A 24826-nucleotide genomic window follows, 5' to 3' on the forward strand; every position below is an offset into this window, starting at 1 on the left:
CAATTTAGCGAAATTATTTGCATTCTTGCAGAGTAGTACACAGGTACATGTAGCAAATTTATATCCAAGCAATCGAAGCCTATGAGGACAGAATCGTCTACACCGCTCTATATCAAACACCTGATTACCTTGAGTGGAAGTAGAAATATATTTTTTGTTGAAACACAATAAACAAATTTGAAATCAAGTAATTCATTCATTCTAACCAAAAGCTTCAATGTTCAGGGTAAGAATATGTTGAGTTCCTAGGAGAAATAGAAGCAGTAGAGCACACCCAACCTTTTGGCTTGTCGACCCATTTTACTAAGTACAAAAAACGGTTATAGTTTGACATCACAGCAGAATTTCGACCTTCAAACTCATGTCTACCATTGGCAATATCAAACACGCAACAATCTGCTTCCATGCGACACGGGGACGGGAACATTTTCTTCTTTCGAGTCACGCAACATGACACAAAACATGTTATTTTGTTGCCTTTATGAGAGCTCTATCGGTCTGGCTCGACAGAATGTCCACAAGAAATCATTTTTGTACACCCGTATTACGAAACTGAGACAAACTGTAGGAACTGGAAATAAAGGCGGGGCTTATCGAAAGATTGCTCTAAGCCAGAATGAATGAGATGTATCTTTCGTACATAGTATTGTGAAATAAAAAAGTTACGCCTTTGTTTCCAGTCATACCATTTTCTAACGTTCGAAAAATTTATTATGTCAGAGCGGATATCGCATGCGATCTGACCATGAAGCATTTATGCGATAGTTGAATGAATTGAAATTGCAATTGCAGTAATCGGCCTTTTTCGAGGCAACTACAGGTATTTGGAAAAGCGCAATGAATGGTTATCAAAAAACTGCATCTGAGGTTCGATGCTGCTGCAATTGATACCAAAAAAAAAAAAATAAAAATACGAAACAAATCCGATTTCAAACAGAAAAGTTCGGCACGTTCCGTTTTAGAAAATCCACAACACTTCATTAACAAGGATGAAAGGTCTTAAAAAAACGGTTATAGTTTGACATCACAGCAGAATTTCGACCTTTATATCCGACTCGAGAACGGGAACATTTTTTTCCTTCAAGCCGCGCAACATGACACGAGACATGTTATATCGTTGCCTTTATGAGAGTTCTATCCGGTTTAGAGTAGAAAGTGAGCTTGTGATTGGATAGCCGCTGATAATTTTCTCACTGGTTTGATTGGAAAGATATGCCAATCGTTTTATCAAAGCTTTGGGTAATACTTCGAAGTTGACCAACCCTGGGCGACTAACTCTGATCATGCAACTACGAAGTCCTTCAATAACATTACATAGACTTACTTCACCAATTTATACAACCCCCATGACTGTATATCTTGCAGTATTTCATTTTAATTCCGAACACGGCACCACGAAGTAACCGATGACGGTCCCATCGGGAACATTCAGTAAATGAACCGGACTACCCTAAACCTGGGAGGGAGAAACGAATACTACACTCTAAACAGAGAACACGCGCATGCATCGTTTTTTGATAACGTGTAGCTATCTTTTTGCTGTAACGCATGCATGACTCAAACGAAGTTTTTAGTAACATCAGGAATACTGAATGCAAATTACACAGTGCAACAAAAATTGACTTTTTTTCTGCCTTGGTTTCAATATATATTTTTTTGTGGATTTTGATACAAAACTAAAGTTCCCCGAGTTTGAACATATTTTAACTTAAGGGGCAACAATGGCGCCGTTTTGAATTTTTGAGAAATCAGAAATTTTCGATGTTTTTTCAAAGCCATTTTGTTTTAAGACCAAATATCAAAATTCTAAGAGTTTGTCCATATATTATCATCTTCTTACCCGTCTCTTAAAAAACAGATCCTGAATCGGACGAAAACTGAGCTCAAAACGGTGACTCTACGAAACCGGTCTTGGCATGGTTTACGTATATTTCACAAAGCAAAATAATATCGAGTAGGTCTGAGCATTAATGATAATGTGCTAATATCTAAAAGCGGTAGTCAAATTATGTCTTATATTGAGTAAAAAAGTCTCAGAAATTGATTGGTTGGTGTCTGATCCACGTAAAATGTCCGCAACACATCAATTTTGCCCCGATTCCCCTACAAAACTAAAATAGGTTCTTCTCGATTAACTTACTTGAAATCTGTTTAATGTAATATCAAGAGTGTAAGCGATACTCAAAGATACAATAACAATTTGTCTTTACATGATCTCCACCCCCTTTTGCGGGGAGGAGGTTGCATTCTTGGCCAGGGCCGATCAAAATATAGAAATCTCGCTTCAGCTATGAGACTTCGATAAAGTTGAATGCGACCGGGAGGGCCCCGCAAAAAGGAGAGGATTATATGAAGACAAATTGTTATTGTATCCTTGAGTATCGCTTACACTCTTGATATTACGTTAAACAGATTTCAAAAAAGGTAATTTAACGTCGAGATGAACCTATTTTAGTACTGTAGGGGAGTTAGGGTAAAATCGACATGTTGCTGACATTTTATGTAGATCACACACCTACCAATCAATTTCTGAGACTAGATGGGTAAGAAGATGCTAATATGTGGACAAACTCTTAGAATTTCGATATTTGGTCTTGAAACGAAATGGCGTCGAAGAAACATCGAAAGTTTCCGATTTCTCAAAAATTCAAAATGGCACCTTTGTTGCCCCTTCAGTTGAAATATGTTCAAACTCGGGGGAATTTATTTTCGCATCAAACTTCATCAAAAAATCATACATAGAATCCAAGGCAAAAAAAATGTTAAATATAGAAAAGCGCATGTTCAATAATCGAAGTACGCAAACATGATTATAACTTAAAGCTTATGAAATTTATTATTTTACGTAAAAATAAACCAAAATATTTTGTAAAACGACAATGAATGCAACAACTGTTTTCGATTAATATTTTTCCAAGCAACGCGATACCTTTCAGTTATAACAATACTCATTACAAAAAAAATGCTTTTTTCTCCTTGGTTCAAATTGACAGTTAATGACAGCGCATTTTGGTTCATTTTGACACTCCCACAGCTTCGTATCCGTTTCTCCCTCCCAGCTCTAAACCATTAAATTTCGTTTGTCGCAGTTCTGCCGGTAACTCGAATAGAATTCCGTTGAATTTAAAAACTATTTCTAGAGAAACATTTCAAAAGGTCCTAACTGCTTTGATCGATCACTTTTATTTAATCATCACAACTTATTTAACACCTTTTATGACACGTTATTTGGACAAGTTAATAGCGGAGGGATCACTCTAGCCTTCTGACCGAAAACCCCGTTTGGGAGAGTTCCTAAAGCTGAACCATTATTTACTAAAATGAAAAGACGCTCCGGAAAAACGATGAAAGCAGATAGGACCTTTTGAAATGTTTATCTAGATTTGGGCAATTAAATTTAGGTGCATAGTTTCTTTGCGTATGAAACTAAATAAAAACTGCACTGGCGACAGCTGTTTATTTCAAGGGAATAGTCACAGTTTTTCGAAAACAAGTTCTTTTGAGAGATGCTATTCCACAAAAAAATGGGTAACCAATTTAATCGACTATTTTTGATCTGGCTGAAACTTTGCATAGTCGTTTTTATGAGCAAAATATGCCCTTTTGTGCTTTTGGTTTTTTTAAACACGATTCATTTTTGAAAAGCTTTTATTGTTCGACATTATGCGCATTGTGCATAGAGTAAAAAAAATAGAATGTCGCAAGTCGATTTTTCGATTTTCAGCTGGAATGGTAATATTTAAATGAACTTCCAGCTGGTCTTGAGGTACGATGCTGGCCTAACAAGCCAGTCGTCGTAGATTCGAGTGCCGGCTCGGGAGAGACTGTTGGTGTCAGTAGGATCGTAACGCTAGCCCCGCAATTATCCTGTACATTAAACAGTTGGCTGCGAAGTCTGTGTAAAATAAGCAGAAGGTCAAGTTCCGATAGGGGATGTAGCACAAAGGCTTTGCGTTGGTAATATTTAAAAATTCACTGTTGGGAAGATGGTAATAATTACAAATACTTTTAAGACCAAAACGGTTTGTTTGATGGGTGTGACATCTTCGGCAAACTTGTAGATAATAATTGTCGTTCTGAAAAAAATATACACGCTAATTTTATTAAACAAAACAAAAAATTCAAAATAATTATTTAGAAAAGTTTATGCTTTTTCAAATCTATTTTTTTTATTATAAAAATTACAAAAGATTGGCTAAACATTAATGACTGTCCGATCACGGAGAAATCAGAAAAAAAGTTCTAATTTTTTCAGCCTCTAAAGTTCTAAAGTTTCAGCCAAATCAAAAAATTACACTAAAAAAAATATTAAAACTGGGACGTTTTTGTGGAACTGTTCAAAGGTAAAAACAAACAATCTCAAAATATTTTATGTTGTCGTTGAAGTTTTTCAAACATACGATGTATCATTGAACATAACAGTTTGTGCAACTTTGGCTCCGGTATTTCTGGATAAGTGGAAGAAATAATTATCAGGGTAACAAGTGAATTATATCAAGTTACCACGGTGTGACTTCGCTGGATCTAAACTGTTTGAGATTCTTGTAAGCAAAAAACTGTTTCGGGCAGCAAAATCGTTTACATCACAAGAACAACACGGCAACAACAACAACAACAAACCTAGTGCAATTTACCTCTTTATGTCTAAAGTCCATAGAGCAGGGAGCTCAGGTCGAAACAGTTTACACTCATTTAACATCTGCATTCGACCAAGTGAACCACCGGGTTCTTTTGGCAAAAATGGACCGTCACGGCTTGGCAACAAATGTGGTTAGATGGATGGAGTCATATCTGACTAATCGACAACTGAACGTTAACTGGGAGCTACCGAATCTGATCCGTTAAATAATTACTCTGATGTACCCCAAGGCAGTAACCTGGGACCATTATTATTCTCCTTATTTCTCAACGATGTTTGCCATGTTGTACCTCAGGGGTGCACTTGGTTTACGCTGATGACTTCATAGTTGACTGGCTGATAGACACTCGACGACTGCCAAATGCTTTCGTGCTTACTTCACTAATACTATCAGTAAAGCTAGCAGAAATTTGGGATTATTTTCCGTCTATCCCGCGAACTCCGCGCGAGTGCGTTCTATACTAGAAAAAGCAGGTGTAGTTTGGAGTTTCTCTCACATCTGGATTAAGATTATAGAATCCTGATAAAATTCTTGCGATGAACCATCTTACGAGAGTCAATGCCGCCTGTTAAATATTAACACGCTACAGAGGTGACGAAAGGGAAGTGAATGCGGCATGGTTTCTCGCTCAGTTCGACTTGAACGTTATCCCCCGACCACTGAGACAACGAAGCTTTCTCCGACTTGAACAACACCGGACAGATTATGCACAGCACGCGGTAATGATAATGATAATAATAAACATTTTTACATCTTAAAACATTTAATTCAATTCACGAAAAAGCTGTTGACACTTATTCCAGCTGCAAAAATGTAACGTAATTTATGAAAATTATGCGAATTGCTTCATAATCCACCGTAACTACATCTTCTGTTGTAGTAATCGATTAGAATGAATATTATGTACGCCTTTAATATAAGACTTTAATCAAAAATGTAGTAGGGTAGCGAACGGCTTCGGCAGGTTTTCTGCAGTAATCTTTCGCAGAAACCTGCTGAAGAAAACCACTGCCGAAGCCATTCGCTACTCTCATTGGATCGAACGAATAAAAACGCTTTGTTTCTATCAAAAGGTATCCTCAGAAAAAACAAGGCATTCATAATATGACTTATCATAAAATTGAAGATCGCTTATTTTGCTACAATTGAATCACAATCTAATAATTATACGTATGAATGGACTATAACATACCCCCTATCATCATTTGCCACCAGTGCTTGTAACCAATTTTAGTTTTCAGTCCAAAGTTTGGATGTAGCCGATTCATCTTTTGCCTAAAACACAATAAATGTTATTGTTGTAAATTTGTATATCAATGTTAGCTTTTTACAAGACTACTACTATTATTAAACTATCTTAACTCTATCCCGGCGTAGAGAACTACTACTCATCAACTATATGCACATTTCAAATCATCGAACAAATCATTGAACTGTATCATCGTGCAACTTTCCAAGTATGATTGTTAAACTTAAATCAAAGTTTAAATGTCAGGTGATGCCATTGTATTGCATCAACCGCCGACAATAAGTCATCTTGAACCTTGTTCCTCTCCATCTTTTCAAATCACACAATGTTAATCTAGAAAGAATTAAAATTCCTTTTATTTTTATTCTAGTCTCGACGAAGCACCACGTCTCACTTTAGTTGGGTGGCATTCGGTGAAAAGTGTAACGAAAAAAGAGTGGTGAATCACTCTAGAGAGAATACACAAAAGAACGCCGCGGAGTACTCTGCTGAGATCAATTCGATAGAATTCGAAGAGCAAAAATGCAAAGGGAACAGAACATTTTTAGGTTTTTTGAAAACATATGCCCGGGTGTCTACTGTATTCCGCACTTCTATATTTAGCAGTACCACAATTAAGAAGTGGCATGCTTATTATAATTTTATCCGTGCTTGTGTGTAACATGGTTTTACCCTTCCTTTTTTTACACGCTTACTCAGCGTTGCCAACCCTCCAGTTTTGTCTGGATATCTCCAGTTTTTTTGGGCACGCCAGCGAAACAGCTAAAGGTTAAATAACTCCAGTTTTAAAAAAAATGTTCCAGTTTTATCCAGCTCTCTATTCGTCAGCTTATTTATTGAATCCATTCCCCTTAACTGTATGGTCTTTTTAATATTTCGTACATTTATGCCCTATAGTTTGAAGCGAACTTCAGTCGCATCTTCAAAATTTCGAGTACACCAGACGTTATAGTGACTATAAACTCCGTCATTACAAAAATAGCAATACATTGGCTTTTTCACCGTTTTTGTTTTCATGAATTAATACGGTTGCATATATTGCAATATTGCGTATAATTGTTATTTACGCAACATTTTTGAACCGAAAATCCAAATTTCTACAGAAGCTTCAAAATTTTTGCCTTTCTCCTAGAAAGGTATAGCAATCACTTGCAAAACCGAAAGTATGAAAGTGCTCCAAAGGGCCGAATGGCATATCTCAATCGACTCAGCTCGACGAGCTGAGCATTTTCTGCATGTCTGTGTGTGTATGTGTGTGTGTATGTGCAGATTTTTATTCTCACTCACTTTTCTCAGAGATGGCTGAACCGATTTTCATGAAATTAATTGCAAATGAAAGGTCTTGGTGCCCCATAAGACCCTATTGGATTTTATTGTAATCGAATTTTTAGTTTAGAGGTTATGTTTAAAAATGTAAAAATCACGAAACAACAATATCTCAGAAACCACACAACCGATTTGAACAAAATTGGTCTCAAAAGAACGGGCTACCTAAAAAACCCTTAACTTTTGAATTTTATGAAGATTGAACATGTGGTTCAAAAGTTATGAAAAGAAACGTGTTTTGAAGACTACTTAATCTCACTCATGTTTCTCAGAGATGGCTGTACCGATTTTCATAAAATCAGTGTCAAATGGAAGGTCTAGTTGCCCCATAAGACCCTATTGATTTGTTTTGCAATCGGACTATTACTTTGCCTGTTATGTTTAAAAATGTGAAATCCAGCTATGCAAAGGAACATATTCCGAAAACTACTTGGACTCACTCACTTTTCTCAGAGATGGCCGACCCGATTTCCACAAAATGGTCTAGCTGCCTCAGAAGCCCCTTTTGAATTTTACAGTAATCGAACTGTAACTTCATTTGTAATGTACCGACTTGTGAAAATCACGAAACTTCATTATCTCAGAAACTACACTACCGATTTGATTATTATTATCAAATGAGCGGGCTAGTTAAGGGTTAACTGATGAATTATGATTGAACACGTGGTTTCAAAGTTTGGCTGCCCTACACGTTCCCATTTCATTTGAATATAATCGAACTTAAGCAACCGTTATGTATTAAATTGTTAATAAAACAACGAAAGTCTATTATCTCAAAGATTACATGACTCATTTGAACATAACTAGTGTCATACGAACGAGTCATCTCTCGAACTTACAAATAACAAACTTCATAATAATTTGATATGTGGCTCAAAAGTTATGGAAAGAAGAGAAATTCAAAGACTATTTAAAACTATACCTGCTTTGATCGATATATGTGGCCTCAACATAATTTAAATGCGGTATCGTACTATTTGAACGTACCAAATTCATTGATTCCTTGCAATGTGTTTAAAGTCTGCAAATGCACGACGAACCGGTCATAGGATATGATCAAAGTCAAATAAAAAACCGTTTGAAATGATTGGTTTTATCGAAATGACAATATCCTCAACTTTTGGCTTCTGTACATCGCCTTAATTCTGAATATATTCATATTAAGTGGTATTCTGTCATTTTCAGCAGACTTTCTGGCATCAATCTGACACGGGAAAAACCCATATTGGGAGGTATTTTTGGTTATTTTCTAGAAACTAAAAGTGGTCGTCTTTAAATTCAAAATGGTGTCCAGGGTCAATGTTTGGTTTCTATGCATCATCACGTTTACGGAAATATCCATATTAAGTATTATTCGGTCATTTCCGACTGTTGCCTATAAGTTGCCATTTAGCAATTCAAAATGGTGCCTGAGGTCAATTGTTAGCTCCTTGCATCATTCTGGTTCCAGAGATACTCAGATTGGATAGTATTTGTTTATTTAGGCTGTTTTTCACAAACCGGTAGTCGCCATCTTGGATTTCAAAATTGTATTTAGGATACTGGTTAAAGAAAAACTCATATTGGGTGATATTTTGTCACTTTGGACTGTTTTTCAGAAGCCGAAAGACGTCATTTTGGACTTTAAAATTGCCTGTGAAATCAATTTCTGTCATCTGGGCGTAGTTCTGGTTCCGAAAACATTCATATTGAATGGTATTTGGTCATTTCCGGCTGTTTGCCAGACACCGGAAGTCACCATCTTAAAATTCAAGATTGTGTCTGTGATCAATTTTTAGCTTCTGTGCATCTTTCTGGTTCCAGAAATACTAATATTTAATGGGAATCGTCCATTTCAGGCTGTTTTCCAGAAACCGGAAGTTGCCATCTTACAATTCAAAATGTTGTCTGAAGTCGATTTGTGGCTCCAGTGCATCATTATGGTTCCGGAAATACCCATATTGGGTGGTATTTGGTCATTTGCCGCTGTTTTTCCGACACCGGAAGTCGCCATCTTGGATTTCATAATGGCATTTGGAGACAATTTCTGGATTTTGAACGGCATACTGGTTAAAGAAAAACTAATATTGGGTGGTATTTGGTAATTTTCAGCTGTTTTCAGAAACCGGAAGTCGCCATCTTAGAATTTAAAATGCTATCTGTGGTCGATTTTAGCTCCTGTGTATTATTCTAGATCCGGATATTATTATATTGGGTGGAAATCGGCCATTTTTGGCTGTTTTCCAGAAACCGGAAGTTGCCATCTTACAATCCAAAATGTTGTCTGAGGTCTATTATGGAACATATCTGTTACCACTAAAACATTCACCTGTCAATACGGTTCCATTTAGTTGATTAGTTCGCGAGATGTGCAGAAATTTGTACTTCCAGAAGAGGGAGGGGCGTAAACCATTCTGGACATATTTGTTACCTATACAAACAATCACATACCAAATTTGGTTGTATTTTCTTGATTGGTTCTTGAGCTGTGCGAAATTTGTGTTTCATTTTCATGGGACCCCTCCCTTCTAGAAGAGGAAGTCGGGTGTCAAACCATTATGTTCATATTTGTTACCACTAAAAACATTTACCTGCCAAATTTTGTTCCATTTGGTTGATTAGTTCTCGAGATGTGCACAAATTTGTGTGTCATCCAACTATAATGGACGTATTAGTTACCCATTAAAACATCCACATGCCGAATTCGGTTTCATTTGCTTGGTTTGTTCTTGAGTTACGCAGAAATTTATGTTTCATTTGTATGGAACCCCTCCCTTCCAGAAGAGGGAGGGGTCTCAAACTATCATAGGAACCTTTATCGGGACCAAAAACCCCTACATACAAATTTTCACGTCGATCGGTTCGGTAGTTTTCGAGCCTATATGGATCAGACAGACAGACAGACAGACTTGACTGCATTTTTATATGTAAAGATTACAACGTCAATATTTTAGAACCTAAAGAGTGAATATACATTTATTGTATTGAAGCGGTCATGTAAATCTATTTTTACAAATAAAAAATTGAATGAGAAAGGTTGGGTCTGACCGCTAGGTGGATTAATTTAGGTTTTATATCCAGTTTTCTCCACCTTTTTGTTTTGAATTCTTCCAGTTTTTCTGCAATTCTTCCAGGCTGTAAATCTGCAAAATTGTTCGTTGGGGAGGAACTTATTTTGTTAAAAGGAAGTCACACCAAGGTATTATAGAATTAGACGTAAAGGCAGGGTAAGTGGCGAGGAAGTTTGAGAATAAACCCATTTTCCCCCTTGTAGGAGCTTATGACCACTGCTACCATTAGTTAGATGTATTGTGGTCAACCCGGTGGCATCACTGACGTTTACGTACAACATAAGTGAAGCCAGCATAAGCTGGATCACTGGATCAATTTCACATGCAATTTGACAGCTGATTCATCGAAACACGGGAAATAGCAGTGTTCATACGTGCATACAGTGTCGGTGTTCAGCTGCAGTGTGTTTATGTGTTGTTTTCGGGTGATGTATTTATTGCACATAACGTCGAATGCTTTGCTTGATGAAACAAAAAATGAATGCGTTGCATCATTATAGAATGTACACAACGTTTATTCTTGCCGATTTCGAACGGCGGTGTTTCTTGCAGGCGGCTGACATCGCGCGATGATTTAGGGATTAACATCTCAACGTATATGTAAATGATGTATATCAACGCTACCTTTAAACATTAACAAAGTTAAGCTAAGCTTTTATTTACATGAATAAATTGATTCGAGTGCATAATTCTGTACAACATATATTATGCTTCGTTCGTCATGCTTACACTGCTATGTGAACAAACCTTCAAAAACATAGATGAGACTAGCGCCACTGTCTTTCACGGCAGCTTCAGGAAACAAGGCCGAAGCCACCGGGTTGATTGTGGTATACTCCGCGTTAATATATATGTGCTGTCAGTTCGTTCCATCACTATGGGTATCAGTGACGGTCGCCCTAGGACTTTGCATTTCCCCCCAGGAAGAAATGCCCTCTTTGATGAAGTTTATTACCTTTGTTAGTTCAGCATTCCATACCTCGTTAGACACCTTTTCCAAAAATACGCTGCCTTTGTTGAAATAATGCGCTCGTGTTCCGAAGTTTCAACTTCAAAATTACAGAAGCGACTATGTCATCTGTCAGTTTACCTATTTTTTTGAGGTGATACCTAATCAGACAGTGTCCAGTCAGTAGGCCTGTCAACGTACTTTTTAGGTTTTTTGAAAACATATGCCCGGGTGTCTACTGTATTCCGCACTTCTATATTTAGCAGTACCACAATTAAGAAGTGGCATGCTTATTATAATTTTATCCGTGCTTGTGTGTAACATGGTTTTACCCTTCCTTTTTTTACACGCTTACTCAGCGTTGCCAACCCTCCAGTTTTGTCTGGATATCTCCAGTTTTTTTGGGCACGCCAGCGAAACAGCTAAAGGTTAAATAACTCCAGTTTTAAAAAAAATGTTCCAGTTTTATCCAGCTCTCTATTCGTCAGCTTATTTATTGAATCCATTCCCCTTAACTGTATGGTCTTTTTAATATTTCGTACATTTATGCCCTATAGTTTGAAGCGAACTTCAGTCGCATCTTCAAAATTTCGAGTACACCAGACGTTATAGTGACTATAAACTCCGTCATTACAAAAATAGCAATACATTGGCTTTTTCACCGTTTTTGTTTTCATGAATTAATACGGTTGCATATATTGCAATATTGCGTATAATTGTTATTTACGCAACATTTTTGAACCGAAAATCCAAATTTCTGCAGAAGCTTCAAAATTTTTGCCTTTCTCCTAGAAAGGTATAGCAATCACTTGCAAAACCGAAAGTATGAAAGTGCTCCAAAGGGCCGAATGGCATATCTCAATCGACTCAGCTCGACGAGCTGAGCATTTTCTGCATGTCTGTGTGTGTATGTGTGTGTGTATGTGCAGATTTTTATTCTCACTCACTTTTCTCAGAGATGGCTGAACCGATTTTCATGAAATTAATTGCAAATGAAAGGTCTTGGTGCCCCATAAGACCCTATTGGATTTTATTGTAATCGAATTTTTAGTTTAGAGGTTATGTTTAAAAATGTAAAAATCACGAAACAACAATATCTCAGAAACCACACAACCGATTTGAACAAAATTGGTCTCAAAAGAACGGGCTACCTAAAAAACCCTTAACTTTTGAATTTTATGAAGATTGAACATGTGGTTCAAAAGTTATGAAAAGAAACGTGTTTTGAAGACTACTTAATCTCACTCATGTTTCTCAGAGATGGCTCTACCGATTTTCATAAAATCAGTGTCAAATGGAAGGTCTAGTTGCCCCATAAGACCCTATTGATTTGTTTTGCAATCGGACTATTACTTTGCCTGTTATGTTTAAAAATGTGAAATCCAGCTATGCAAAGGAACATATTCCGAAAACTACTTGGACTCACTCACTTTTCTCAGAGATGGCCGACCCGATTTCCACAAAATGGTCTAGCTGCCTCAGAAGCCCCTTTTGAATTTTACAGTAATCGAACTGTAACTTCATTTGTAATGTACCGACTTGTGAAAATCACGAAACTTCATTATCTCAGAAACTACACTACCGATTTGATTATTATTATCAAATGAGCGGGCTAGTTAAGGGTTAACTGATGAATTATGATTGAACACGTGGTTTCAAAGTTTGGCTGCCCTACACGTTCCCATTTCATTTGAATATAATCGAACTTAAGCAACCGTTATGTATTAAATTGTTAATAAAACAACGAAAGTCTATTATCTCAAAGATTACATGACTCATTTGAACATAACTAGTGTCATACGAACGAGTCATCTCTCGAACTTACAAATAACAAACTTCATAATAATTTGATATGTGGCTCAAAAGTTATGGAAAGAAGAGAAATTCAAAGACTATTTAAAACTATACCTGCTTTGATCGATATATGTGGCCTCAACATAATTTAAATGCGGTATCGTACTATTTGAACGTACCAAATTCATTGATTCCTTGCAATGTGTTTAAAGTCTGCAAATGCACGACGAACCGGTCATAGGATATGATCAAAGTCAAATAAAAAACCGTTTGAAATGATTGGTTTTATCGAAATGACAATATCCTCAACTTTTGGCTTCTGTACATCGCCTTAATTCTGAATATATTCATATTAAGTGGTATTCTGTCATTTTCAGCAGACTTTCTGGCATCAATCTGACACGGGAAAAACCCATATTGGGAGGTATTTTTGGTTATTTTCTAGAAACTAAAAGTGGTCGTCTTTAAATTCAAAATGGTGTCCAGGGTCAATGTTTGGTTTCTATGCATCATCACGTTTACGGAAATATCCATATTAAGTATTATTCGGTCATTTCCGACTGTTGCCTATAAGTTGCCATTTAGCAATTCAAAATGGTGCCTGAGGTCAATTGTTAGCTCCTTGCATCATTCTGGTTCCAGAGATACTCAGATTGGATAGTATTTGTTTATTTTAGGCTGTTTTTCACAAACCGGTAGTCGCCATCTTGGATTTCAAAATTGTATTTAGGATACTGGTTAAAGAAAAACTCATATTGGGTGATATTTTGTCACTTTGGACTGTTTTTCAGAAGCCGAAAGTCGTCATTTTGGACTTTAAAATTGCCTGTGAAATCAATTTCTGTCATCTGGGCGTAGTTCTGGTTCCGAAAACATTCATATTGAATGGTATTTGGTCATTTCCGGCTGTTTGCCAGACACCGGAAGTCACCATCTTAAAATTCAAGATTGTGTCTGTGATCAATTTTTAGCTTCTGTGCATCTTTCTGGTTCCAGAAATACTAATATTTAATGGGAATCGTCCATTTCAGGCTGTTTTCCAGAAACCGGAAGTTGCCATCTTACAATTCAAAATGTTGTCTGAAGTCGATTTGTGGCTCCAGTGCATCATTATGGTTCCGGAAATACCCATATTGGGTGGTATTTGGTCATTTGCCGCTGTTTTTCCGACACCGGAAGTCGCCATCTTGGATTTCATAATGGCATTTGGAGACAATTTCTGGATTTTGAACGGCATACTGGTTAAAGAAAAACTAATATTGGGTGGTATTTGGTAATTTTCAGCTGTTTTCAGAAACCGGAAGTCGCCATCTTAGAATTTAAAATGCTATCTGTGGTCGATTTTAGCTCCTGTGTATTATTCTAGATCCGGATATTATTATATTGGGTGGAAATCGGCCATTTTTGGCTGTTTTCCAGAAACCGGAAGTTGCCATCTTACAATCCAAAATGTTGTCTGAGGTCTATTATGGAACATATCTGTTACCACTAAAACATTCACCTGTCAATACGGTTCCATTTAGTTGATTAGTTCGCGAGATGTGCAGAAATTTGTACTTCCAGAAGAGGGAGGGGCGTAAACCATTCTGGACATATTTGTTACCTATACAAACAATCACATACCAAATTTGGTTGTATTTTCTTGATTGGTTCTTGAGCTGTGCGAAATTTGTGTTTCATTTTCATGGGACCCCTCCCTTCTAGAAGAGGGAGTCGGGTGTCAAACCATTATGTTCATATTTGTTACCACTAAAAACATTTACCTGCCAAATTTTGTTCCATTTGGTTGATTAGTTCTCGAGATGTGCACAAATTTGTGTGTCATCCAACTATAATGGACGTATTAGTTACCCCTTAAAACATCCACATGCCAAATTCGGTTTCATTTGCTTGGTTTGTTCTTGAGTTACGCAGAAATTTATGTTTCATTTGTATGGAACCCCTCCCTTCCAGAAGAGGGAGGGGTCTCAAACTATCATAGGAACCTTTATCGGGACCAAAAACCCCTACATACAAATTTTCACGTCGATCGGTTCGGTAGTTTTCGAGCCTATATGGATCAGACAGACAGACAGACAGACTTGACTGCATTTTTATATGTAAAGATTACAACGTCAATATTTTAGAACCTAAAGAGTGAATATACATTTATTGTATTGAAGCGGTCATGTAAATCTATTTTTACAAATAAAAAATTGAATGAGAAAGGTTGGGTCTGACCGCTAGGTGGATTAATTTAGGTTTTATATCCAGTTTTCTCCACCTTTTTGTTTTGAATTCTTCCAGTTTTTCTGCAATTCTTCCAGGCTGTAAATCTGCAAAATTGTTCGTTGGGGAGGAACTTATTTTGTTAAAAGGAAGTCACACCAAGGTATTATAGAATTAGACGTAAAGGCAGGGTAAGTGGCGAGGAAGTTTGAGAATAAACCCATTTTCCCCCTTGTAGGAGCTTATGACCACTGCTACCATTAGTTAGATGTATTGTGGTCAACCCGGTGGCATCACTGACGTTTACGTACAACATAAGTGAAGCCAGCATAAGCTGGATCACTGGATCAATTTCACATGCAATTTGACAGCTGATTCATCGAAACACGGGAAATAGCAGTGTTCATACGTGCATACAGTGTCGGTGTTCAGCTGCAGTGTGTTTATGTGTTGTTTTCGGGTGATGTATTTATTGCACATAACGTCGAATGCTTTGCTTGATGAAACAAAAAATGAATGCGTTGCATCATTATAGAATGTACACAACGTTTATTCTTGCCGATTTCGAACGGCGGTGTTTCTTGCAGGCGGCTGACATCGCGCGATGATTTAGGGATTAACATCTCAACGTATATGTAAATGATGTATATCAACGCTACCTTTAAACATTAACAAAGTTAAGCTAAGCTTTTATTTACATGAATAAATTGATTCGAGTGCATAATTCTGTACAACATATATTATGCTTCGTTCGTCATGCTTACACTGCTATGTGAACAAACCTTCAAAAACATAGATGAGACTAGCGCCACTGTCTTTCACGGCAGCTTCAGGAAACAAGGCCGAAGCCACCGGGTTGATTGTGGTATACTCCGCGTTAATATATATGTGCTGTCAGTTCGTTCCATCACTATGGGTATCAGTGACGGTCGCCCTAGGACTTTGCATTTCCCCCCAGGAAGAAATGCCCTCTTTGATGAAGTTTATTACCTTTGTTAGTTCAGCATTCCATACCTCGTTAGACACCTTTTCCAAAAATACGCTGCCTTTGTTGAAATAATGCGCTCGTGTTCCGAAGTTTCAACTTCAAAATTACAGAAGCGACTATGTCATCTGTCAGTTTACCTATTTTTTTGAGGTGATACCTAATCAGACAGTGTCCAGTCAGTAGGCCTGTCAACGTACTTAGATCAACTTTATTTATAGGTTGCAGGTTGCGGGTGATTCTGTTACAAGGTGTAATAGTTTATATTATCTTGCATTGGAGTTGGCACTAATCATCATTGTTTCCCAGCCTCTGAGCTGATTTCAGGCAGGATGTAGAAACCCCACAGAATGGCTTCGGTCCGACGAATGTGGTTGGAGAACCAATTCTTGTTAAGAGATCGGCTTTTTTATTTCCTTCTGTACCACAGTGACCAGGCACCCAGCATAGATTTAAATCGTTTGTTACAGTCAGTTGCATGCTTGGTTTCGATTATTATTTCGTAGGTACTAAAAGAGCAGCTCTCCCGGTTTTACAAGCTTGGCCTGACTTTTACGCTGTATCTATGGCAATTTCAACAATACAATGTTTGGATAAATTGTAGAGATAGAGTATCTATACAAATGCTTCATATATGACTTGTTCGAATTCTGCCTCTTTGACAAAATACAGTCTAATGAGCATTCATAGAGCAAAAGAGCGAAACCAAGCATGGTCAGTTGTCGTAGGGATAGAATACCATCCCAAACTAACTTCGATTGGCATGTGTATGCTTTTTATGTATTAAGAGTTGCTTGACTATCAGAGAAAATGCAAATATTGGCATATCTATATTTCCTGGCTAAACAAATATTTGTGCATGTTAGGATAGCATTTATTTCAGCTTGAAAAACTGTGGGCCAATATCCCATTGGAATTGATACATTGGTTCCTGTTCCAGTAACCCCAGCACCCGTAGATTAACTTACATATAGCCATCTGTAAAAAACAAGAGTGATCCTGGACGTGTTTTAGGACCTCCTTCTTCCCATTCGCTGCAAGAGGATTGAATCACATTGGAGGGAATATTGAAGTTAGTCTTGGATTCCATCCAGTCTTCATACATTGTTACTAGGTTGTTCAATTGAAAATCTTTAAGGTTTCATAAGTGTTCTTTTAGATCCCCTACCTGAAAAAGTTTGACGCGTTTGAGCCTGAGAGCACATTTTTCCGCTTCAAGTTGCACATATTGATGCAAGGGCAGAAGATATAAAAGAGCTTCTAAGGCTTTGGATAGTGCGCTTGCCATCGCTCCAGTTATTGATAGGCATACCAGACGTTGATGCTTATCCAGCTTTTTCTGAGCTAATGTTTGTGTAGTTTTAGGCCACCTAATGAAGTATAAGTTACTCTGGGTCTCACTAAAGCCAAGTAAATCCGATGAATCATCCTTGGTTTAAGTCCCCACTTCTTACCAATGTATTGCTGCAAGCCCAAAGAGCATTGTTGGCTTTTGAGAATGCGTACTCTAGATGGTCGTTCTAGTTAAGCTTATGGTCAAGCATGACACCTAGGTACTTGGTTCGCTTTGATAGCTCCAACTGTGTTGTTTCCAACTTAAGAGTTGTAATATTATACTTCCTCTTTCTTGTGAATGGGATAATGACTGTTTTAGAAGGATTAACGTTTAGTCCGTCCTGCTTACACCATTTGAGTATGTAGTTTAGGGCAGTTTGCATTCTAGTAGTAATTCCAGGTTATTACTATATATTACCTATATATTATATATTTACCCCTAACTAAAATAGTAATGTCATCAGCAAATCCAATGACTTCATAACCTAGGTTTGTTAAGTTGTTAAGAAGATCATCGACTCCCAGAGACCACAATAAAAGAGATCAAAACCCCCTGCGGGCAGCCTCTTGTTAGTTTTGTTGAATAAACCCATGCTTAAGTTCTTTTTAACATTGCCCTGATTCTACTAAGATTCGAATCCATGACCATCCGCCTAACAAAATGGACTCTGTAACCTGTAACGCAGCTCCCTATAGCTACCCCGTTAGACCTTAATTGATGAAATACCATTAAGAAATCTAGTCGTAGCTGCTGATACTGTTGAAACTACATTTCATGATCTGGAATAATAACTCCATACATTAGTCAGAGCCGTTGCAATTCCGTTTTGAGTGGAACGTCAGAGGGGCTCGAAGATTTTTAACCCAATTTGATGTTTTTTTTTTTTTTTGACGTAGAATTACGTCTTACGGCAACATTCACAGGGGACCAATTTCAATACAGTGATCCAATTTCGAAAACCGAAACCATCGAGAGCGTCACGAAAATTGTCTAGTTTCAAACGATTTAAACTCAATCAGTTTCCAACCGATTTCCGTCATTTTTGCAGCATTCGATTGGAAAATCATCTAAGCACCCGTTCAAATGCAGAAAGTTGTTATCTGATTGTTCGAACTATTGTACTATTTAAAATTGTCAAGCCTTGTCAAAACGCAAATGTCGACCTCTGATTGGTCGTTTAATGCTTCTTTCCCTAACAAGGTCAACATAATATACCTAGTTAACTGGTAATGCGCGCTTTGTGCTTTATGTATAATTCTTTCCATGACTGTACCGATACCGCACGGACGTTGGATGCTGATCGTGGCGAAGAAAGAAAAGCCGGGTTTTAATTTCTGGCTGATCGTGCCAGGCGCGTTGATACTTAAGCATCTGTCTATCTGGCGACTGTTATGGAGTTTTCGGTAGCTGCAGAGTTATTGGAAATGGCAGGCAATTCTACTAGAAAAAACGAGAGAATCATCTTCGAATGGTTATCCGAAATGATGATGATTGAACAAACTTGTTACTGTTGTTACTGTTGTGAAATACAATAGCACCTTTTGGTATTCTACAATTATGTGATTGAAGTAGTTAAGATTTTTCATTAACAAACGTAAAACCACAGACAAACAAACGTACCACTCATTATCAAAGTCAAAAACCATCAGTATATCACGCTTATGTTGATTTAAGCAAGCGTGCACACCCATTAGCAAACACGAAAACCGCTTTACGAAAATAAGTTAGTGGGCAATAAGCTCACATGGTGGCGCATGAGTGTAACAATTCGAATAGGGACGAAGATTTTTCAGGACTTTTGTTCAAAGAGGCAAGTTTGTTTGTCTGTGGTAAAACTGTAAATTTTGGCATTTGCAAGGCAAGGAAAATTCTACATTACCTCAAAAACGTGTTGGTGGCCCTGAGGAGGGCCGGTTCTAAATTATACTTGTTCTTGTGCTGGATTGCAGCCGGTAACAAAAATGCAGCATTAACGCTATTGCGTCTTAAAACAAAACGGTTTTTATTTGACATCACAGCCGAATTTCGACCTGCATACTCATGTCTACCATAGGCAATATCAAACACGCAAAAATCTGCTTCCATCCGACACGGGGACGGGAAAATTGTCTCCATCAAGCCACAACACGACACGATACATGTTATTTTGTTGTCTTAATGAGAGCTCTATCGGTCCGGCTCGACAGATTAGATTTAATTTGATTTTTATTAGAGAGCCTTTAACCTGAGGGGTCATTCAGCTCTTCCACTGGCTCGACAGAATGTCCACAAGAAATCATTTTTTGTGCACTCGTATTACGAAACTGGGACAAACTGTGGAAACTTAAAACTTAGGCAGGGCTATTCAGAAGATAGCTCTAAACCAGAATCAAATAAGATTCATTATGTCAGAGCGGATATCACACGCGATCATGAAGCATTTATGAATTAATACAATTTCTTTTCTTTTTTCTTTCAACAGAGTCAACTTACGCACATCGATTAGTTCACTTTTGACGTAGAATTACGTCTTACGGGAACATATATAGAGGTACAAATTGTGAAACCGTCATGAAAATTGCCCACTTTCAAATGTTTTAAACTCAGTCAGTTTCCAACGGATTTCGTTCATTTTTAAAACAAAAATATACGAAAAAGAATATAAGAAAAAAATATATACGATAAAATATACCACTTTTAATTAACCGAGTGTATGTCCAAAAAGCTGTATTGACATACGACAGGCTGTCGTAATTCTATGTTAACCTTGCGGTCGTGTCTTATAAACAAGCTCAACTATTTTTTTTTGTAAAGAAAGCAGTTTAAACGTAATACATTTAGCTCGAATATACAATAGCTAATATAAAAACCTAAATTAATCCACCTAGCGGTCAGACTCAGCCTTTCTCATTCAAACTTATTATTTGTAAAAATAGATTTACATGAATGCTTAAATCCATAAAGGTATATTCACTCTTTGGGTTCTAAAATATTGATGTTGTAATTAAAGTATAAAATATGAAATTTGACGTAATGTTAGTGCTTCAGAAATAGCGAAATATAAGAGATGACTCTTAATTTCGAACAATTTAATCACGAGCGATACCGGGAACATTCAAATGGTACGATACCACATTTAAATCATGTTGATGCCATATATATTGATCAAAGCAGCTATAGTGTTGAATAGTCTTTGAATTTCTCTTCTTTACAAAACTTTTAAACAGTATATCAACTTTTTATGAAGTTTGTTATTTGTAAGTTTGAGAGATGACTCGTTTGTATGACACTAGTTATGTTCAAATAAGTCGTGTAATACTTGAGATAATAGACTTTCGTTGTTTTACAAATTAAAACATAACGGTTGCTTAAGTTTGATTACAATCAAATGAAAAGGGAACGTATGGGGGAGCCAAACTTTGAAACCACGTGTTCAATCATAATTCATCAGTTAACCCTTAACTATCCCGTTCATTCGATATCAATATTGTTCAAATCTGTTGATTTGATGAAGTTTAAGTGATTAAGTAATGAAGTTTAGTGATTTTCACATTTCGATACATTACAGACGAAGTTACATTCCGATTACAGCAAAATTCAATAGGGTGTTATGAGGCAGCTAGACCTTTCATTTGACACTAATTCTGTGAAAATCGGGTCAACCACCTCTGAGAAAAGTGAATGAGCCCAAGTAGTCATCAGAATATGTTTCTTTTCATAGTTGGATTTCACATTTTTAAACATAACAGGAAAAGTAATAACCCGTTCGCAAAAAAAATCATTAGGGTCTTATGGGGCAACAAGACTTTCCATATGACACTGATTTTATGAAAATCGGTCCAGCCATCTCTGAGAAACATGAGTGAGATTAGACAGTCCCCAGACGCGTTTCTTTCTGTAACTTCTTAACCATATGTTCAATCTTCATAAAATTCAAAAGTTGCGAGTTTTTAGGTAGCCCGTTCATTTTAAACCAATTTTGTTCAAATCGGTTGTGTAGTTTCTGAGATATTGATGTTTCGTGATTTTTACATTTTGATACATAACCTCTAAACTAGAAATCAGATTACAATAAAATTCAAAAGTGTCTTATAGGGCAACTAGACCCCTCATTTGCAATTGATTTCATTGAAATCGATTCAGCGTTACACACACACACATGCAGAAAATGCTCAGCTCGTCGAACTGAGTCGAGTGGTATACGACATTCGGCCCTTTTGAGCACTTTTATACCTTTAGTTTTTGCAGTGATTGCTATACCTTTCTAGGAGAAAGGCAAAAAGTGAAATGATAGAAATGACTTTTGATTTCAACTTCAATCCCGAGCAAGGCCGAAAACATTGAAATAGTACAATATCAAATTTAAATGATGTTGAGGCCACATATTTTGATCGTAGCTATAGTTTCAAACAGTCTGCGGGTTTCGTTTCTTTCTATAACTTTCAAACCACATGTTTAAACATTATGAAATTCATTGTTTAAGGGTTTGAAAGCCCATTTATTTGAATTCAACTATGTTCATAGCTTCTGAGATATAAGAGCTTTTTTCACATTCTGACGCAGCGCCAAAACTAAAAGTTTGATTACAATGAGCGGCAAATAGACTCTAACCGGCAAATAGACCCTTCATTTGACACCAAGATGAAAGAATCGGTCAGACCATCTCTGAGAAAAGTGAGTGCGAAAAAAAAGGTGCACATACACACGTACACACCCACACACAAACATACACACCTATACAATCATATATGCAGAAAATGCTCGATTCGTCGAACTTAGTTGAGTAGTATATGACATTCGGCCATTTCAATCATTTTTCAACCTTTTAATTAGCCAGTGATCGTTAGGAGAAAGTCAATATGTTTACTTTCATTATGTGATTTCACATTTTTATGAACAACGGGCATAGTTACAATCCGATTGCAATGAAATTCAATAGCAACCTATGGGGCAACTAGACCTTTCATTTGACACTAATTTTGTAAAATTCGGTTCAGCCATCACTGAGAAAAATGAGTGAGTTTAAACAACCTCAGGATAACTTTTCTTTACATAACTTTTGAACCATATATTCAATCATAACGAAATTCAAAAGTAAAGGGTTCGTGATTTTTACATTTTGATACATAACCTCTAAACTAAAAATCCGATTACCAAGAAATTCAATAGCAACCTATGGCGCAACTAGACCTTCCATTTGCAATTAATTTTATGAAAATCGATCCAGCCATCCCTGAGAAAAGTGAGTGAGAAAAAAAAGTTGCACATACACACACACATACACACATACACACATACATACATACATACATACAGAAAATGCTCAGTTCGTCGAAAGAAGTCGAGTGGTATATGACATTCGGCCATTGGGACCACTTTTATACCTTCGGTTTTTCCAGTGATTGCTATACCTTTCTAGGAGAAAGGCAAAAACGTGAATATTAAAAGGATTTACTTTATTCACACGAGTTGTTTACAGTATCAATCACAAGCATGAAGAAAATGCGTGAAAGACAATGCAAACGCGTGCGTGATGAGCCAAAGTCTCTTTAGCCCCTAGGTAGCAGTGTATTAAAAATTGAGCTAGCGAATTAGCTACCACAAAAAAAAAACAATCTTTTGATTCAAAATAACGTTGAATTATAATAACGATCTATTTGCATAGTAAAAATAATAATCCACATCTGCAAAATTAAAACTGATTCGATTTCCGACGATTCATCCTGCTTTTATGTAATCATTTTCACTTTCATCTGAAAGGCTCGTCTGTTTTAAAAACACTATTACACTTACCAACTTGAAACGTAGTTTGCCACTAGCTGGTTTCTGTTGTTGCTAATGCCGAACATAGCGCCAAGTTCACCATACTTTTTGCCAGGCGCAGAGCGAATTTGCAACAACGTATTATGCACATCGAACGTGATTAAACGAAAACGCGACAAGCTGCTCATTTCAACACTCAATTTTGTTAAAGACGGGATACGACAACACGATTTAAACCTGTTTCCTGCAGGTAGACACCGGTTTATATGGTCGAGTATAGAAGCACAAATGAGAAATAAATCGCCAAACAGCAAATTACTTCGTCTTGCAGTAGAATTCAGCTCGAAAAAATCTTATTTAGAGTTTTTCTTATCATCTCTCGTCTGTTATTCCCTGATAAGAAAGCAGTAATATATGTACAGCTGTAAGTAGTGGTTGTAAGTAACGAGGCACCGGTAATCCGTATTCCAGCCTGGAACCTGGAAGAGATGCCAGAACTATTTCGTGAAAATCCGTAGATTCTACGGATTTCTACGAATTTCCCTGTTTTCTTCTTCTTTTCTACGGATTTCCCATATATTTGTAAATCCGTAGAAGGGACAAAATCCGTAGATCTACGGATAAATCCGTAGATCTGGCAAGCCTTCCAGGCGTAAATTAAACCCAAACAGCACGTACACAAAACTGGTAAATGCGTGGCACTGACACGAATTCCAGAACTGAACTATTCATAATCCTCAACTGTTTACTCTACCGAAGCTACATAACAGAGGTATAACAGCAGACGCACACAACTTAAACTACTACTGCCTTTACATCTTATACAGCACAACAAAGCATATTTCACATTTTGCCGTGTATTGACCATTTTTGTAAGGCGAATTTACTCATAACTTATAGAACAAATTCCTAAAATAAGTACGTACCAATATTATACCGGCAAACAGGCTGTTGACGACCGGCTGAAAAAAGCCAACTCATGTACCAGCTGCAATCTAGCATTACATTCAATCGCATATATTCTAATAACAATCGCCTCTGGTCGAAATGTTATCTGTTATACGTTCGACACGCATCGTTTTTAAGTCCCTACATAGTAAAAGTTGAAGAATATCTAATTGATTCGAAATAATTATACTGCAAGCATCTCGTTTTACAGTGACAGGCTAGTCTGATTATTGATGTGTATAATTGCTTTGTACTGCGGTAATTAAACTAAGACATAATTTACTCTTTGCACATAGATAACAACTAAACTAATATTGAGAACATTGCATCTAATAGTGCTGCCATATAAAAAAGTTCAGAGAAAAAGTAATGAAATTTTAAGATTTGCTATACTACAATTCGGGTTATTCGCGTTGAAAGAGGTTTTGAAGGCTGTTCGCACCTACGTGAACACTCATATGTAATTGTCAAAATGTGCGTGATGACAAAAGCAAAAATATTTCCTTCCTTCTTTTTCGCATGCAAAAACCAAACAAATATCAGCAACACCGTCAACGCGAATGTTCATACTAAATGTCCGTTTTATGTGTGGCAAATTC

General features: G+C 37.0%; 1 protein-coding gene across 5 annotated transcripts in view; it reads right to left on the minus strand.

The window, feature by feature from the left end:
* Positions 1-24553, minus strand: part of LOC129725301 (rhythmically expressed gene 2 protein-like) — a 35562-nt gene extending 11009 nt beyond the window's left edge. Inside the window, exons 1-3 of one of the 5 annotated variants that reach the window (XM_055680923.1) lie at positions 23958-24038; positions 23310-23701; positions 5833-5915 (exon numbers count right to left, since the gene is read on the minus strand). In XM_055680923.1, coding sequence (XP_055536898.1) covers positions 5833-5915; positions 23310-23467 — 241 coding nt within the window. In that variant the 5' untranslated portion in view covers positions 23468-23701; positions 23958-24038. Of the gene's footprint in view, positions 1-5832; positions 5916-23309; positions 23926-23957; positions 24039-24205 lie in introns of those variants that run through there. The other 4 variants (XM_055680925.1, XM_055680927.1, XM_055680924.1 and 1 more) reach the window with 4 other exon arrangements.
* Between the last annotated feature and the right edge of the window lie 273 nt (positions 24554-24826).

Source organism: Wyeomyia smithii, chromosome 2, assembly GCF_029784165.1.
Source record: "Wyeomyia smithii strain HCP4-BCI-WySm-NY-G18 chromosome 2, ASM2978416v1, whole genome shotgun sequence".
Taxonomy (NCBI): domain Eukaryota; kingdom Metazoa; phylum Arthropoda; class Insecta; order Diptera; family Culicidae; genus Wyeomyia; species Wyeomyia smithii.